Genomic DNA, 17,986 nt, shown 5'->3' on the forward strand with positions numbered 1-17,986 from the left:
GAGTGTATTTTTTTTTTTAATAATCACACTCTTATTTTAATAAAGCTGGAGATGAAGTGGTGGTGGGGCCGCACCCATAAAAATCACCTCTCTGCTCAATCCTGGCCCACCACCCCGGCAAGAGGCAAGAGACGGACGGAGCACAAGGCTGGGGGGTTAGGTGTGGCACAGAGGGACTTGCCCAGCCCGCACCCCAGCTGGCTACCCCCCTGGCCAGGTGACATGGTGGGAGGGCGCCTCTGAGGGGCCTTGGTCCTGGGTGATTCCTCCACAGCAAGTCTGCCAACTGGGACCTTGGACCAAGTCCAGCCCTTGCCTCCTTTTGTCAATAAAGCTTTATTAGTACAAGGTCACGGGCATTTGTTCCCACACTGTCTACAACGGTGTTTGTCATTGTAGATTAGTTGCACATACTGTCTGGCTCTTTATCAGAAAGGTGAGCTGACCCGAGCATGGAGAATCCTAGAGCCAGTCCCCCTGTATAAAGCAGCCAGACCAGAGGACTCTGGTACCTGGAGTGTGGGGAAGATGGTCATGGCAGCTGAGGAGGGCCCTGCAGTGCCCCCACCTCAAACCTGCAGCTGTACAGCCATGGTCGCTGTTGGGGGTTCTATCCTGCAGCGCCAGGCCTTGGGTCCCAGGCTAAATCCAAGGAGCTATCCTCTCCCCACCTCACTCCAACGCTCGCTCTGCAATCCGACCCTGGCTCAGCCAGGGTGTGTCCCCTGGGTCAAGCCACCACCCTGCACCAGTGTCCCCCCAGGTTCCCTGTGCACCCACTACCCTGGGCAGGCTAGCTCTCCTCCCTCCCTCCAGCCTCTACCAGGGCTCTCCACTGCCCTCAGGGTAGAAACCAGACTCCTCCCTGACCACAGTTCTCTCCCAGCTCACTCCTACCTGACCCCCAGCAGGTGAGCAGATCTCGACCCCACCTAAGGTCTGCCTGGGTGGTCCCCACACCTGATGACCCTTTGTCCCCCTCTGTCCCCAGCGATTCTTGCACAGGGCTAGCCCCCAAACAACCTCCACAGACACCCGTGGCCCCTCCATTGATCCGACAGCTACTGAAACCATCAAAACGTCATCTGCTGTGCCATCCTCCCGTGGTCACATGTGGCGACTACTTGCCTGCATTGTGGCCTCCAGGACCGGGGAAGAGTTCCCACCACCACCAGGGGCTAATTAACACACACTCAGATGGACATAAGCGGCTAGCGACTGCTGCATTGGACATGTGAACCACCCAAATAAAAACTAAATAATAACGATGTAAACCACAACACACACCATGATCACACTTGAGAAAAAATTAACAGTACCTAAAGGGCTCCCGCACTGCCTCCAAGCAAGATTTGAGGCTAAAGAGAAAGTCAGTGGGAGTAACACCCCACCACTTCCAAACCAAGGCTTCACTCCAACCCAACCTCTCATGAACCCCTGGAGAGGAAACCCCTAACCCCAGGGGCTTCCCCAGTGGAAGGAGCTGGCCCTCAGGTGGAGGAGGGGGTCCCACAAACAGATGATAATGCAGAGAAACGGGGTCCCTCAGGTGCAGAAGTTGCCCCGCCCCTCCTATGAATTTCAGATTCCTCACAAAGCACAGCAGAAAGACCCCCTTCTGTTCCAGTCTAACGGGCCGGGTGGGAGGGTCTCGACTCCACCCCACCACCAAACCTAAGTTCAGAATCCCAGTCAGGAATTCCCTGCAAAAACAGGCACAGGGCAAAACAGAACCAGAATACAGAAGACAGCCATGTTCATGGATTTAGGATCGATCCCAGGAAACAGAAGGGTATCTAAGACTACCACCATCGCATGTGCGTTCCCAAGGAAATTGCGGGGCTTGTGGGTTCCCTGGAATGGGTAGAAGATAAGGCTTCCGGGAGAAAGGAAACAGGAGAAACTAATAATTTTGCAGCACATTCGCAAAAGCAGCATCAGAGGTGGGGAGGCGGAAGTGACAATGCAGAAGAGGTGATGAAACACAAGGGCGGGCTCTGGGGATGCCCTCAAACACCAAGGAAGGGGGCATTCTGAGACCCCAGGCGTCCAGGGAGAACAAGGGAAAAATCACCCAAACTCAAAAACACCGAGTTAAAAACAACCCAGCTGCTCAAAGGGAAAAGTGAAGAGCTGCAGGAATGCGCACACCTCTTGGACACCACGTGCTCGCATCCCCACGCAATAATACAATGCATAGGACTGAAGCTCAGGGAGGTATATAGAGGCCTCCCTGGGGAGTACCAGCCCCAATCCCATCCCAACCAACTGCCGCTCACAGGAGGCAGGTGCCCAGATGCCGCTCACCAGAAAAGCAGAAGCAAGGTGACATCAGCTGCAGCCCCTCCCTGTAGAACATCCAGAAGGAAGCGCTCCAGGCAGGAGGGTAATCCCAGCACAGGCCACTCCAGTCAGGAGGAAGTGATGAGCGGGCAACTTTGACCCACACATTAAACAGAATTTAAGACACTATCCCACCAAGAGTGGGCACCAGAGTGCACAGGTGCTGCACTGCCCGGGGGACTCCCCATGGTTTCTCCCAAGGAACCCTTGAGCAGCTGCCATCATCCCCACTTCAAAGATGAGGAAACTGAGGTCTCCTAAGTGGCAGAATTAATATAACAAGAACACGTGTTTCCCAGCTGGATACAAACACACAGGACAGGACTTGAAAAGAGAAATGACATTTTTAAAAAGTGGCAATGTATTCAAACCAAACAGGAGGCCAGGGGAAGGTCACTTTCCCGCAGAGCACAAAGATGTGATTTCACTTTTGGGGAGGAAACAGCCTGATCCAGGAGGATCCCCCTGGACCCCCACCAACAGAGTTGCAAACCAGCACAGGCTGCCAAACTCAACCCAAGAAAGTACACCAGACCCGGATGGCAAGGAAGAAAAACTACCATCAGTGTATGAAGTGTGAGAGGGATGCAGACTCGACGTTTCTGAAACCTGAAAAGCGCTCTGGAACAAGTGACTCGGGAAGACGATCAGATGCACATAGACATACCAAATACCACCAGTGAAATGGAGGGACCAAGACATTTATACACAAGTCTGAATTCAAGGCTCAAACTCTCGCTGGAATGGAAGGTGGGTTTTTGCTGACAGTGGGCAGGACCCCACTGTCCTGTGTCCTTGACACTGGACAAATGAATAGCTTGACTGCGATGAGCAGGAGACGAAGCTCTCACAGCTCTGGGTCAAAGTGCCCCTCAAGGCCTCGGGAAGAATGACAAGAGGGCCATTTCAGGCAAGCAGGAAGACCCCTCACCTCCCCAGCAGTGGCAACAGCCCAAGCCATGGTTACTCGTTGCGTCAACGACCCAGAAACGAGCCAGTCGAGGAACAAACCCTCCACTCCCCAACTGGAAAACTGGAAATCTCCGAAAGAACTTGACCAGAAGGGAAAAAAAAATTTTTTTTATATTATCAAGAATCTACATTTAAAAATAATGAAACTACACATTATTGAAACCAACGAGATATGGCCAAAGTGGTCCTCGGAGGGAAATTTATAACCCTCAAGAGAACACAGGTAAACAAATGAGACTTCAATTCAAAAGTAAAAAGAAAAACTTAACAAAAAAGGAGGACTAAACACAGAAGTAGTGGGGAACTCCCTGATGGTCTGGTTAGGACTCCAAGCTTTCATTGCCAAGGACCTGGGCTTGATCCCTGGTTGGGGAACTAAGATCCCACAAGCGACATGGCATGGCCAAAAAATAAAGAAAGTGAGAAAGTAAAATAAAACAATACAGAAATAGGGCAGAGAAAAGCAGTCAACTGATAAACATCAATTCCACAATGAAGTAGACTCCTTGGAAGGAAAGTCAATAAACACATACAAGGAGATTTCCTTGGTGGTCCAGTCGTCAAGACTATGCCTTCCAATTTGGCAAGACTCTGCCACCAAAGGGAAGGTGGGCTTAATCCCTGGTCAGGGAACAAAGACCCCGTATGCTTCGGGGCAACCAGGCCCATGTGCCACAGTTACTGAGCCCATGCACCTCAACTAGAGAGCCCATGTGCCACAGCTACTGAGCCCACATGCCGCAACGAAAGATCCCATGTGCTGCAGCTAACCTGTGATGCAGCCAAATAAACAAATATTCAAAAAATAAAAAGGCTGAACCCCACATGACATGCAAAGCGCAAACCTGAGGCTGGCAGATCTGGTCTGGCAGTTAAACAAGGATATAGACCAAATGCGAAATTCAGGGTGCTTCAGGGTAAGAAAAACCATTAATTTCTGGACAGAGTCAGGAGGCGGGGAAGGAGGACAGCAGGGGCCGTCCTGGGATGCCCAACACACCACGATGATGCCAACCACTCATGTGGATAGTTGTATAGGACCAGAAGGAAATGCCCGGAACATGATGAACAGTCAGCGAGATCTATCTCAAATCAACAGCCAGGATCAGGCCTGGTCCTGCTGACAACAGCCAGACAGCACAACAGCACATGCCTGTGCGGTTCCAGAAACACTGGCTGGTGAAAAAGGCACATGGCATCCTCACCAGGATGGAGGAAGCCGGGTGCCTGCAGGTGGTTTACCTGGAAAACCAAGCCAAGGGAAGAACCTAATTAGGGGATGTCAGGAGGCAACCACGTAGAAAATATAATGAAAAAGATCTCCAAACAACAGTTGTTCAGTTGCAAGTCATGTTTGACTCTTTGTGACCCCATGAACTAAAGCACGCCAGGATTCCCTGTCACTCACTATCTCCCAGAGTTTGCTCAAACTCATGTCCATTGAGTCAGTGATGGCATCCAACCATCTCATCCTCTGTCGTCCCCTTCTCCTCCTGCCCTCACTCTTTCCCAGCATCAGGGCCTTTTCCAGTAAGTCGGCTCTCCAACCACAGTATAGAAAGTCCTAAAACATCTAGAAACAACCCTCACTGCAGGATTATGTGACCAAATTAAGAAAAACCCAAAAACTATAAAGTGATTAAGTGCCTTATAATTTCAGTTTTCAAAGTTTATCTTAAAAACTTAATACTAAGGGTTGAAATTTAAGGGAGAAGACACCAGGTTCTTACAATGTAAAAATGCAACACCATAAAGACAAACAGTTCTTCCTAAACTTATCTATGAATTTAACATAAAATCAAAATCCTGACAGGTTTTTTTTTTTGAAGGGATGTGGGATGAGAGGAGACATAATTATTCTTGAAGATCAAAGAAAAGAATCAGTATATCTCAAAATATGTGGGTGGGGACCTGGAAAACAAAAATTGAGATAAGACTATAAAATACACCACAAAGCTATAGTAACCAACACTGGGTAGTACTGAAGTAAAACATTTATATTTTTATAGGAAAGTAAAAATATAAGGCAAAAATTCATGGCTAAATGGCAATTTAGGAAATGCTCTGAGGCATACTGAACCACCAAGAAAGATTTTCTTGAGTTTATTCTGTTCTAGAACTTCCTAAATTAAATGCTTACTCCACTTCTTTCCATTGTATCTGAAGACTGTCAAAGACTATGATTCCTCTCCAAGTACAGCTTTGACTGCACCTGTTTCTTATGTTTACATTATTGCTGATTTCTGTCTAGCCTGGCTGTGTTGTACTTTCCTCTTTAACTCAACAGGCAGACAAAAGGAACTTTGTTATTTCCAAGTAGTTAGGCTTTTTGTTTATTTCTGCATTTTTTGGTCTTTTATTTGTAGTTTTACTGCACTGTTCTCAAGAATATGAGGAATTATATTTTGGTCACTTTTGTTTGTTACATCCTTTTGTTATGCTTGGTATGTGATCTATTTTTATAAGAAGTGTGATCCCTATTTACCGGGCATGGCCTTTGAAGGATAAGTGTTTCTAACTGAAGGTGCCTTTCAGGCCTCATTGCAGGCTTTTTATCAGTATCTCTGATGAAAAGGGCCCAAGAGTGTCTGTTCTGAGCAGTCCCACAGGTTAGCAGGATATGTGCCATTGGCCAGGAACTGCTATGTAAGTTCAATCTTGATCACTCCATCATTGAGGTTCTCTACCTCCCACTTATTTTTCACTTCTTTGCTCTCACAAAAGCTGTAAAGGCGTCCTTTTCTGTCCTCCAGCGTCTTTTCCTGTATATTCCTCAATTTGATGGAATGAGAACAGGCACATTCATGACCGTCACATCTGCCCTGCAGAATGGACTGTCACCTAATTCTTAAAAATTTCTCAGAAATGGCACCAAGGCTAGAACAAATGGAAAGACTTGACAACATAAAAATGAAACCTGTAAACCACTGAGAGGAATTGAAAATCTACATCATCAACAACAGTTATAAATGAAAACTTATGAAAAAGGCTGCAACACAGATCACAAAACACTAATATCCTTCCTATAAAAGGCTCCTGCAAATCAGTAAGAACAGTATAGGGCACAGGACGCTACAAAGAGAATACAGCATTGGGTGGTTAGCTGGGATGGTTACTAAACTCTCAAAGTTTCAGCTTTATCCTAAGTATAATGGGGGGGATGACTGCACCTGTCTCACCACCCCAGGAGGACTGAGGACTCAGAATGAATGATCTAGGGTTGGTTCCTGGAGTACAGTGCTTGAGAAATGCTGATATAAGTTGCTGGTAAGTGTTACTATTGCTGTTTAAAAATTCATCAGGCAGCCATAAAAAGGAACAAACTGTTGATCCAACAACCTGGACGGGTCTCCAAGGAAGTGTGATCAGTGGAAAAAGCTGACCCCAGAAGGCTCCGTGCTGTGTGGTTCCATGTATGCAACATCCTCAACACAGCAAAGTTGGGAAGATGGAGAAGAGGAAATCAAGGGTTGCCAGGGTGACGTGGTGGGGAGGGGTGAATGGCTGCAGGTGGGAGGTCGTAGGGCAATGGAATAGTCCTGAAGAGACCGTGGGGGTGGCTTCACAGTGCTACATGTGGGATACAACTGGACGGAGCCTCAGACACACAAATGGTGCACGCAGGACTCATGAATAAACTAAAATACTGAGTAAACTCTGTGGCTTGTACCACGGTCGGTCTCCTGATCCCGTGTCATATGAGAGGAGGCTGGGAAGGGGTAGGCTGGGGAGGGGCTTGGGGCTGCCCTGCACATTTCTTTACAACTTCCCATGAATATATTGTGATTTCAAAATAAAAAGCTGACCAAATCCAAGTAAAAAGGGAGAAGGGCTCAAGACAGTGATCAGAAATTCATAAGAAAATAACCCATCTGACCAATATGCTTTTGGAAAGATAATCGCTCATTAACACGTTAGTGCCCGCTAAAGAGGTGGATTTGGAAGAGGTGGGGAAGAGCCGACCCTGGGATGCCAGAGGGACATCCTCACCATGGACACAGGTCCACGGCCAGCGGTTCTGGTCTGGAGCTTAGGCTGAGGCTGTAACCACACGTCCGTGCTGACCCAGGGCGGATGCCGCCTTGCCTGCCTGTGAGGTTTGTACCAAGCATGTGTTACGAACATTTAGAAACACAAACCAGGAGAGCTGCAGAGACATGACAACAGAGAAGCCCTTCCTCTGGGGTCAGCCAGCGCCTTCTGACGTTTCTGGGTAGGGGGCCCTTGACCCTGTATTTGGGCACAGGAGGTGATGCCACTGAGACAGCTGTGCCTCGGGGTTTCCCAAAAGGGTGGGGGTGGAAAAACTATTCTCATTCTACAGCCTTCTAATCTAACACAAGCAAGCCTCCACGTCAGGTTAGCGTGTCTTCAATATCTCGACAGAGTCTCTAGACAGAGACAGCACAGATTGGCAGGGTGGCTGCTCAGCCCATACAACCCGAGACCCTCTTGCTGGAGACCCCTCCCCACGGCCTGGGCAGCTGCTCTTCTGATGCAAAGTGCTTTTTTGGAGCAGGTCTAGGAAAATGCAAGTGGACTTGAAGGAATTCTAAGCAGACACTGAGCCAGGATGTACAGAGCGGAAAGGGAGGACTGGGCTGGCAGGACCCCCTGGAGCTCTCATCCCCTTAAGGCAACCCTGCCTGTCTGGAGGGCGGTGACCCAGGCTCAGAAAGCAGGGGGCTTCCCAAGCCCCATCCTGCAGTTTGACCACCAACATTCATCCCTGGCCTCTTCCTGGGGTCTCCAGCTCCACCAGGGAAGGAGCAAGGGAGAGCCCCCTAAAGGGGCCAGTCTCTGTTCCTGGGGTTCTCACATCTGGAGCAGGACCCCCCTTTACTGTGAGCTCAAGGCAGACATGGAGACGGCCCTATGTCTCAGATCTTAAAGCACCTTCACGCCCAAGGACTCATCGAATCAGCTGACAGGGAGACTTGTTTTATAGATGAGGAAACTGAGGCATGCAGGCACGTCACCTGGGTCAGGTGACACAGCCTGCCCTGTATCTGACAGGACAGCAAGGAGGGAGACCCTGAGCTCAGGTCTTAGGGCTCCCAGCCCCGTGTCCCCTCCCTCACTCCTGGCAGCACTAATGGCTTGAAACGAACTGGGGACCTCGGGCTGGTCCAGCCACACCACACCCTCGTGGGCAAGAAAGCTTAGCCCTGACATTCAAGGGGTCAAGACCAGACCCTTCCCATCCAACATGGTCAGGTGGGGCTGTAAGTAAAATGGGCCTGCAAGAACAATGGAAAATCAACCTGAAAAACCCACAGGGGGCCCCCAGGCTGGGCCAGGTGTGGTCCTTGGGGGCTCCTGGCCCCAAGCGAACCCTGGAAAAGGGAAGAGAGTCAGGAAGAGGCCTGGGGAAAGGTGAGGGAGCCACCTCACCTTCTGAGGAGGAAGGACAACGCCACCTCCTCCAGGAAGCCTCCCAGGGCCTGGCCTTCTGCTTAAAGCAGGAAAGCAGCAGCAACCCCAGCTCCTGAGGGTTGTTTGGGGGGCAGGGTGGCCGGTGGGGATTTCCACACTTCAGGAGGACGCCAGCCAGCCCTGAGGCCACTTCCTCCGGCGGAGAGGAAGGCCAGTGCCGGGCAGCAGCAGACAATACCACCCCCACCTTTAGGAGGTGGGGGTGAGTGAGCACAAACCACCCTCGAAACCCCCTCCACCTCCAGCCGGCTCCCTGCAGCCACCCCGATGGAATCTGGAGAAGATAGACACTTCTATCGTGACCCCAGAGACATGAAAGGACACAGCCTCCATCCCAGGGCCGTAGAAAGAGACTGAAGTCCACACATAGCACCAGCCTTCCCAAGGAGATGACCCCCAGCCATCCTCCCCAACACGCACTGAGCTCGTCTCTCTGCCCACAGCCCTCCAGGGCTCCCACCTCCCTAGGGGAAAAGCCTGAGTCCTCCCCTGAGCCCACCAGGCCCTCCACGACTTGCCCACCCTTCCTCCCTCTGCTCCTCCAGCACCCCAGGAACTGTCCTGCCCCGGGGGCTCGGCATTCACAAGCCTCAGTTCAGACATCTCCCCGGAGACGGCCCTTCTGCCCAGCTACGGGGTAGCTTTCCCCCAGCACTCTGCTGCCTAACCCCTGCTGTAAGCTACTTGCGGCCTGTCTATCCTCCTTGTCCACCCTCTGTACTTGGTGCCACAGGGGTGACCAGCTCATCCAGGAGTGCCAGGGACAATCCCACGTAAACACTCAAACCCCCAGATCTAGAGCACACCAGGCCAGTCGCTCACCCCAAAGCCTGGTCTTGTATACAGCATGTGCCAAATACACACTTGACCGAGAACAGCCAGGAGCTGGGCAGGATGTGGAGAGCTGGGGTTCCACACCACACCCCTTCTGGCCTCAGGTTTCCCCCTGGGGAGGGACTGGAGACCCAGAACCCACTGGGACCAGGGAGACCTTGGAGGCCCAAGTGCCCACCTTAGCCCGGACAACAACTCTGCGCTAACCACTGGACTCCCTCCCCTAGCCCCATGGCAGATCAGAAGACCATGACAACGGCTGGCTCTTCAGCTTCCCTCAGGCTGTCGCCCCATCTCACGCCTACCCGTGAGCCTGGAAACACTATCCCAAGCCCCTCATCCCCATACCACTTGGTGGGCCTGAGCACTGCCCCCAAACACCTCCTCCCTTGGTGCCTGGTCCACCAGCCCCCGACAGTGGTGGTCCTAGGCTGCCTGGCCCACCCTCCAAGCAGTGATCTCCTCCCTCAAACACAAAGCCAGGAGGCAGTGGGGTCCTCCTACCTGAGCTTCCAAACTGGGTCCCAGCCAGGGAGGCGGGCCGGCTCTTCCCGTTGGCCACAGGCAGCGGGAACATCTGCAGGAAGGGAGGGAGAGGGTAAGTGGGGATCACAGCTCTGCCGGGGTCCTGTCCCACTGGGACCCCCACCCCCAAGGAGCACCTCCTAGATCAAAGTCACCAGTGGAATTCAAAAACTCCTGTTTACCGCTTTCCAAAGATGAATTAAGAGCACTTGATATAATCCCTACTCTTAGAAAGGATACACTTTTAAATTCCAGCTTTAAATAAAAGTGATCATTTATACCTCAGACGGATCCCCAGGCATTGGTATTCCAGCCTCCGACCCTGACCTTCCCTGACCAGCCTGGCTCCCACCTCTCCTTGTGTCCAATCCCGCAAGTGGCAGGGTGAGGGGAGGACACCCAGGCTCCACTGCCGGGACGGGGAGCAGCCCCACATTCTAGGCTCTGCTCTGAGGTTGCACCCCTCCCTGCCAGTGACTGGGCAGTTCTCCTGAGGCTGGGGGCACCCAGTGTGGGAACATCACCCCCCAACCCCTACCGGCCTCCCCACTCACTCAACCAAACCCACGGTGTTAAGTCCCTCAAGATTAAACAGCTTAGCAGCATTAACTGGGAAAACCCAACATCAACAAACCCTTGTGCCATAGAAAAAAACAAAACACAGTCCTGCCCTTCCCCAAGGGTCTGAGTTCAGAGGTTCTTTTTGGGCCCCAAGTGACTCAGACTGGCCTGAATCAGGGCTTAGAACTTAATTGAGGAGCGGCTGATGGCCCCCAAACCCTCCCTGGCCAACCAAGAGGTGAGGGTGTGGGGTTTGTGGGTGTGACTGTTGGGGGTAGCATCACGAGCCTGGGGAAGGACCAGGAAGGGGGTTTCTGCCTGCACACCCCATTCTACAGAACGGGAAACTGAGGCCACAGGCTAAGCTGGCAGGGTAAGTGCAGAGGCTCATGGCAGGTGAACACCCAGGCTGGATGTGCGTTCTTGGGGTTTGTGTCCCCTTTGGGGGCAGTGCGGTGCTCACTGGACCCAGGGCCCTGTCCTCAAGGTGGGCCAGTTTCCCACTGGGGACCCTAGGCCTGCGCCGGGGGAGGGGCAGGCCTGGGGGTCATCAGTCAAGCTCCCCCGGAGGAGCAGGGGCTCAATTCCATTTCTGTTTCATCCTCCAGGGTGCCGGGGGCCGCTGACGTGGCACTTGTCACAGGGGGCACTGGGCCGTGTCCTGTAGGTGCTTCAAGTCTTGTGATCAGCCCAGACAGGCCCCCGCACTGCTCAGAGCCTCAGTGTTTCCTTCTGTGAAATGGGACTCAGGGCTCAGGACGCGTAGGCTGTTGTGAAACCCAAGCACACGAGGGCATGCACAGGGCTCAGAGGAGTACAGTCGGACCACTGTGCCAGCGCCTGCCCACAGCACCCTCCCCGGTCCCCAGTTGTTCCAGGCCATCATCAGGCTGGGGACAACCTCAGGCCCACCTGAAGGACAGCGCTCAGAGCCCACATGCACTCAAGACCACCCATCTAACAAGAAGCCCCAGACCAGGAGGACATGGATCTTAATAGCTGGGGGCAGCTTTCTTTTCTGGTGTTTAAGTGACAGTTACCTCATTTCCTTCACATGGACCTGCCCCAAAGATACGCTTCCCTTTAAAATCTTTTTGTTTTAGTCGAAATTAGGTTGTTTTAAGAAAACAAATTAAGTCAACTTCTATGGGGCAGGTGGGAGGCAGAGCTGTGAGCCGCAACCGGGGCTGTGTCTGGACCTCTCTCCCCATGATGACAAGGAGCGTGAAAAAGATCCAGTTCTGGGTTTCCCCAGAGGATACACTGGGCACCTTTCCCACTCCACCTCAGTCTCCTTATCCATGAAGTGGGTTGCTGGCTCTGAGCTGGTGGGGGAGGGGGCAGTCTGGACCCTCCAGACAGAAAGGGGAGGTGGGCAAGTGGTTGGGGCTGTCGGGTGGCAGGGGGAAGGGGTCAACCCCTCCCCTGACCCCTAAGCTGGTCTGTTCCAGCCCAATAGTCTGTGACTTGTCAGTTTAACAAAAAAACAACTGAGTAGCACCCCTGGTTACTCACCCGCGGAGGAAAAAATAAAACGGGGCTTAAAAATACCAGCCTGGCCCTTCCGGAGCCGCGGCCGCTCTGTCCCGAGGGCTGTTTTTCCGCAGGGTGGCTTCAGCTTGGGGACTTTTGTTTTTGACAGACCTCAGTGTCCTAGGCCTCATACCAGCAGATGATCAAATTCAGACCAAAAGAATCAAACCAAAATGGTGCTCAGTGGGGCAGGGAGAGGGGCAGGATTTAGGAAGTCCACATGCAGTCCCCAGGTTTACTTCTGTCACAGGCAGCCCACCTTACAGATGGGCAAACCAAGGCCCCCACTCCTCCAAGGGAAGCTCTAGCTTCCAGCCCCCAACCCCCAGGTCTGTCTGAGCTATGTGACCTCCGGAAGCCAGCACCCTCTCTGAAGCTCCATCCACCTGGCCAGGGAACAGGCTGTGGCTGGTGGAGCACACTGCCTGGGAAGTGTAGGGACATCCTCTGCCACACCCCACATTCCCATCCCTCCAGATTCCTGTGCATTGCTCTCAAGGTCTTTGGTCACTTACGACCCCAGCTCCTGGTGACACTGTGCACTACAATCACACGTCTACTGAGTGTGTCCTCTCTCCATTCACAGAAGGCCCCCACATTGGGCACTCCCATTTTTTTGCATCGACAGTGCTGTGAATAACCCTGATCATACCATCCTATAGATCAGAAGCAAGATCACTGTCAAGATTACTGCACGCCCAAAGCAAGCTGGGGTCTCAGGGCCAAGCCTCCGCAAGGAGGAACTGAGGGCCCTGGGCAGCCCCACCCTTACTCTGGGCCTTAGTTTCCCCAGCTGTAAAGGAGTGGGCTGGACCCACTCTGTGCCAAGGCATACAGTTGGGTGACAGGTGCCCTGAAGCTGCACCCTTTTGTGGAGGTGTCAACCCATCCATTGGCAGCTCCCTAAATCCCTCCAACCTCAGCTGGGGTCCTTTGACCCAAACAAGTTTGAGGTCCAGATACTGGAGGTGTTTTTGGCAGTGGCTTCTTCCCATGGTCCTAGGGCCCTGGAGAGCTAGGTGGAGAGGAAGGGTGGGTAGGGTCGCTCACCATGCTAAAGTCCAGGAGGTCACTGAGCTCCTTGTCCGTGCCTACAGGCGCCATCCTTTGCGACTGGTTCATTCTCCAGGGGCAACGAGGGGCCGGGGTCAAATCCTTAGGCCTAGAGACAGCCCTGCGTGGTGGCCACCACGGGTGCAGGCAGAGAGGAGGAGGAAGGAGAGAAGAGGCATAAGTGAGGACAGCCGAGGTGGACAGATGGGGAGGCTGTTTAAGAGCCCCTCTAAATGCTCCTAGGGTCTGGGTCCTTCGCAGCCAGGATTCCGGGACTGGGGCCCCTAGAGACTCCTCCCCAGGGCCATGGGGGAGTTTGAACAACGGGGTTCAGGCAGCACAGAGCAGATCCCCTGAACTCCCTCAGCGACCACCAAGGAATCAAGTTGCAAATGTTACACAGGATGCGGGGCGGAGTGGTCCCTTCCCAGATAGGTCAGAACCCGCCCCTTTCCCGGCCACCTCTCCTATTTCCTCCCACCCGCACGCTTCCCACCAGCCCCGGCCCCGCCCCCGCGAAGAGGGAGGGGCGACCCAGCCCCGCCCCAAGGGAAACTTGGTGACCCCCCCAACAGCTGTCAGAACACGTTGAAGGCCTGGTCACCCCCAAACTCAAAGCAAAATAAATTCACAAGTAAGACTGCAGAGCCCCCTTCCTGTCCCACGACTACACTGGCAGCGGGGGTGTCCCGCAAAGGGACCGACCCACAAAACTTCCCACCACGAAAAACAACCGAACTCTGAAAAGAGAAACACCACCCTAGGGTGTTTTATTGTCACGATATATCTGGCAATTATTTTTAAGCAACTTTGAAAGTATCTCTTGCCCTGGGGGAAGGGGGTCCCAAGACCCGAGTCTCCCCCATCCCCCCAAGGTCCCTAGGGGATCCATTCTAGAATGAGGGGGAATCCACCTGCCAGGCACCATCCCACACCCAGAAGAGAGAGAACAGGTCCCCGTCCCACAGTCAGACAGCGAGGCCCCTCCAGGGTCTCCTCCCGGGCCCCCAGGGGGGAGGAGGGCGGCAAGCAGAAACCGTGGGGGCCACGAGGGAAGCTAGGGTTCGGAGGTGGAGGGAGACCCGACTTCAGAAGCGGAGAAACCCCCGCTTTGTTTGCCAACTGGAGACGGGTGTGAAACGGATGCCCCGGCGCACCCCCTCCCCCGCGAAGCTTTTTCTTTTTTGGAGGGCGTGTGAAACTGCCTTTTTTTTGAGGAGTACGAAACCGCACTTCTTCGTGGGGTGGCTGAAACCGATTTTAAAACAGACCTGAGGGGGGGCTGAAACATGCTTCTCTGGGGGAGGTGAGATACTTCCAGGGTGTCACGAGGACTTTGGGGGGCTCGAAGCCACTTTGGGAGAGGGGCAGGACCGTCGTCCTCGGGGGGGGGGGGAAGGGGGAGGGAGGGGGCCCGGGAAACCAATCCCCACCCCACCCCCCGCAGCCGGTGCGGGCGGCGCGGCGCGGCCCGGGAGCCCTTTGAAGCTTGGGGCGCACCCGCCGCCCGCGCCCGCGGAGCGCAGAGCAGATGTGTCCCCCAGCCTGGCCCCGGCCCGAGCCCGCAGGCGCGCGGCGCACCTTCCCCGCAGACAAAAGGACGCTCCTTCTCCCTCGCTCGCTCCCCTCCAAACTCCGCCGCCGGCCGGGCCCCCGGGGAAGGGGGCGCCCGCGGCCCCCGCGCTGCTGCCCCGCCACAAAGTTGGGCGGCGGCGCGTCACCCCCGCCCAGCTCCGCAAACTTTCCCGAAGTGCCGGTCGGCGGGGGCGCGCGGGCCCGAGCGCGCTCTCCACGTCGTCGGCCCCCTCCGGCGCGCAAAGTTAGAGAACAATGACTCCGGCCGCGCCGCCCCCAGCCCAGCCCGCCCCCGCCCGGCGTCCCCGGGTCCCGGCTTAACGGCGCCGCGCGAAGAGGCCCGGTCCGCCGGGCACCGAACGGCGGAGGGTCCCAGCGCGCTCACCTGCTCGGTGCGGCCCGGCCCGCAACGCGCGGGGGGCGGTGGCATGAACGGCCCCCCCGGACAAAGAGGCGTCGCGGCCCCGAGGGGCACGCGTGGGCGGCGGCGCGTGGCCCGGCTCCCCGCGTGTCCGCCCCACGGGCCCTGCGCGCGGCCCTGGAGTTGACGGAGACGGCGTGCGACGAGCCCGCGGTGCCCTCCTGCCGCGTCGCTGGGCTCGGTCCGGCCCGCTACGCCCGCGGCCGCTGCCTCATCTTCCTGCGGCGGGAGACATGTTCCGCCCCCTGCCCCGCGCCCCGCCCCGTCCTCGACAGGCCCCGCCCCGAGCGCCCCGCCCCGTCGCTTCTCGCGGATCCCTCCGCCACCGCCTGCTCGCCCGGCCGCCGCCGCCCGCCCATACGCGCACGCTAGATGCGGCTGCGGACCCGCGGAGCCCGGCGCCTGGAAGGGGAGCTCCAGAGATCTGTCGGCCAACGGCGGGGGCGCGGAGGCAGGAACTATCTTTCAGCGCGGAGGCGCACGAGAGCTGGGAGTATACTTGTGACGCAAGCGGGAAGGGCCGTGAGATGGAAAGATAAGGCGGAGAGACCGGGGCCAATCGGAGGTAGCGAAAGCGTGATTGGCAAGGCTGCCTGCAGTTCGTGACTAGGCCCCGCCTCCTCCCCGCCCACTTCGCTCGGCCTAGCGAAGAGGCGGGACTCTCCGAGCTGAAGGCCGCGAGAAGCTGTGCGGGGCGGGGAACAGCTGGTGTTTTATTCTCGGGTTTGCGTGGCCGCCCGCACAGTCTCTTCGTCCTGGTCGTATCTGAGTTTCTAGGTCTGGCCCCTAGTGCTGGGTTTTGCGAGCGGGCATCCTATGCCCGGAGTGAACGAATCAGACCCATTTTACCCTTGCGGCCACGGCGTTAGCTCCGTTTTAGGGTCTGAGAGCTCCGCGTGGAACCCACTCTATGCTTCTGACTTGCTGGTTGCCTTTGGCTGCCTGAGACTCAATTTACTGATCTGTTAAATAGGATTTGGGCCTGAGTTTGAGCTGGACTGAGACCTGACAGTCTCAGCTGCGGTTCCGGGGTCGCAGAGTCATATACGACTGAGCCACTGAACTGAACTGAATGAGACCTCACAAAGCTTTCTGACTCTCTGTGAGTTCACTGAGATCCCAAGTTCACTCCACAGCCAGGAGCTCTTGAGCTTTTGGGAATCGTAGACTCTACAGAATGGAAATAATAATTATTATAAAGGAAAATTAACACTCTAACACGATTTGTGGCCCCCCCGCCCCCCGCCCCGTGTCCGCAGAGATAAAATCACAGTCCCTTTCAGGCTGGGAAGAAGACAATGTCCCCCTGGCCCAAGGGGCTCCAGCCATAGAGGCCTCCAGAACCTTCCAGGCTCACTCTCACCTCCAGGCCATTGCACTGGCTGTGCCTTCTGCCTGAAAGGCTTTTCCACCCCATCTGGAGCCCCAGGTCCCCACAGTTCAGGGCTGTCAGGGAGGCCCTAGATCCAAGGAGCAGGACTGAAAGCAAGGGAGAAAAGTGGGAGCCCAGAGGGAAGGGGAAGGGGAGACCACTCCAGGGCAGGCGGGAAGCTCAGGTAGCTCCTAATAAAGCCTCTTCCTGCTATATGGGGACCGGGCTGACCCTCCCCTTGACCCTCAGCGCCAAAGTGCTGCCATGTGCCACAGGTCTCAAGAGGGGACTGAGGATTTGGGGGTGTCTGGGTTCAAATCTCTCATCCCACCTGGCATCACTTGCTCAAGCTCTTGCCACTTTGGGCCTCAGTTTTCCCATCAGGCAAATGGGAGAGTGTAGTGATGGTCACTGTGTAGGTGCCAAGGGCGTGTGCCTCCATCCTGTGGCCTCTCTCCACTGAAATACCCAAATCTCTGGAGTGAGGGCTCCCAGACCACAGCCTTTCCCCACACCAACCCTGATCCCACAAGTCCAGGGTCTGCTCTGGCTTGCCCCTATCCTGGGAGGCTTTCTGGAGGACCAGGCTGGGGCTGCAGGCCCTCTGGACCCCCAGCCGACTCAAGGTGGGCCAGCATGCTTTCCCTTGACAGTGCTAAGGGTCTAACCTATACAGACAGAACTGGGGCCAGTATTCCTGGAATTGACACACCCCCTGAAGGGGGTAAATGATCCATTCATAGGCCATGCAATTATTGAGCACCAAGGGTATGCCAAGCTTGGTGCTGGGTGTGGGATCGCAGTGATGACTATGACTTGTCTACTCCCTTTCCTCCAAGGCAAGATGAACTGTCAGAGGCCCGCTGTTTTAGTCCCAAATGTGCTTCTTCTGTCCGTATGTTCAGCTGTCAGGTCCTCAATCCTGAGTGATTAAACCCATAAACCCATTGTACAGATGAGGAAACTGAGGTTCAGAGAGCTCCTCCCTGGGGTCCAGTCCACCTTGGGGCTCACACCTGCCAGGAGGCTCTCCCAGGACCCACAGGCCACCATTGTCTTCCCTGGGGAGGCCCAGCCTGGGGCTGAGTCACCGGGTGGAGCAGCCCATGGGGGACCACCCCCCCCCCCTTGGCTGCCGCCTCTGCCCAGCCCTGAGGCCCGGGTGTGCCCTACAGGGCACTGGCACAGGGACAGGCAGCCAGCAGCTGGTGCCAGGGGCCCCTCAAGGGCAGCCCACAGCCCGCCCACCCCCGCCTGTCTGACTTTGGCCTTTGTTCTCCTCTGGTGCCCGCCAGAGACCTGGGGCCAGGCAGGAGCAAGGGACCTGCCTCCCCCAGTGGGGGCTTCCTCCCTCCACCCAA

At 55.2% G+C, this 17,986-nt stretch overlaps 1 protein-coding gene across 12 annotated transcripts in view; it reads right to left on the bottom strand.

Moving 5' to 3' along the window:
- The window catches only part of TCF3 (transcription factor 3), a 32,642-nt gene extending 17,154 nt beyond the window's left edge, over positions 1–15,488 (bottom strand). For all 12 annotated transcript variants that reach the window (XM_060416460.1, XM_027970220.3, XM_027970222.3 and 9 more), the window contains exons 1-3: positions 15,218–15,488; positions 13,255–13,378; positions 10,090–10,162 (exon numbers count right to left, since the gene is read on the bottom strand). In XM_060416460.1, coding sequence (XP_060272443.1) covers positions 10,090–10,162; positions 13,255–13,326 — 145 coding nt within the window. In that variant the 5' untranslated portion in view covers positions 13,327–13,378; positions 15,218–15,488. The remainder of the gene's footprint in view (positions 1–10,089; positions 10,163–13,254; positions 13,379–15,217) is intronic.
- Between the last annotated feature and the right edge of the window lie 2,498 nt (positions 15,489–17,986).

Source organism: Ovis aries, chromosome 5 (assembly GCF_016772045.2).
Source record: "Ovis aries strain OAR_USU_Benz2616 breed Rambouillet chromosome 5, ARS-UI_Ramb_v3.0, whole genome shotgun sequence".
Taxonomy (NCBI): domain Eukaryota; kingdom Metazoa; phylum Chordata; class Mammalia; order Artiodactyla; family Bovidae; genus Ovis; species Ovis aries.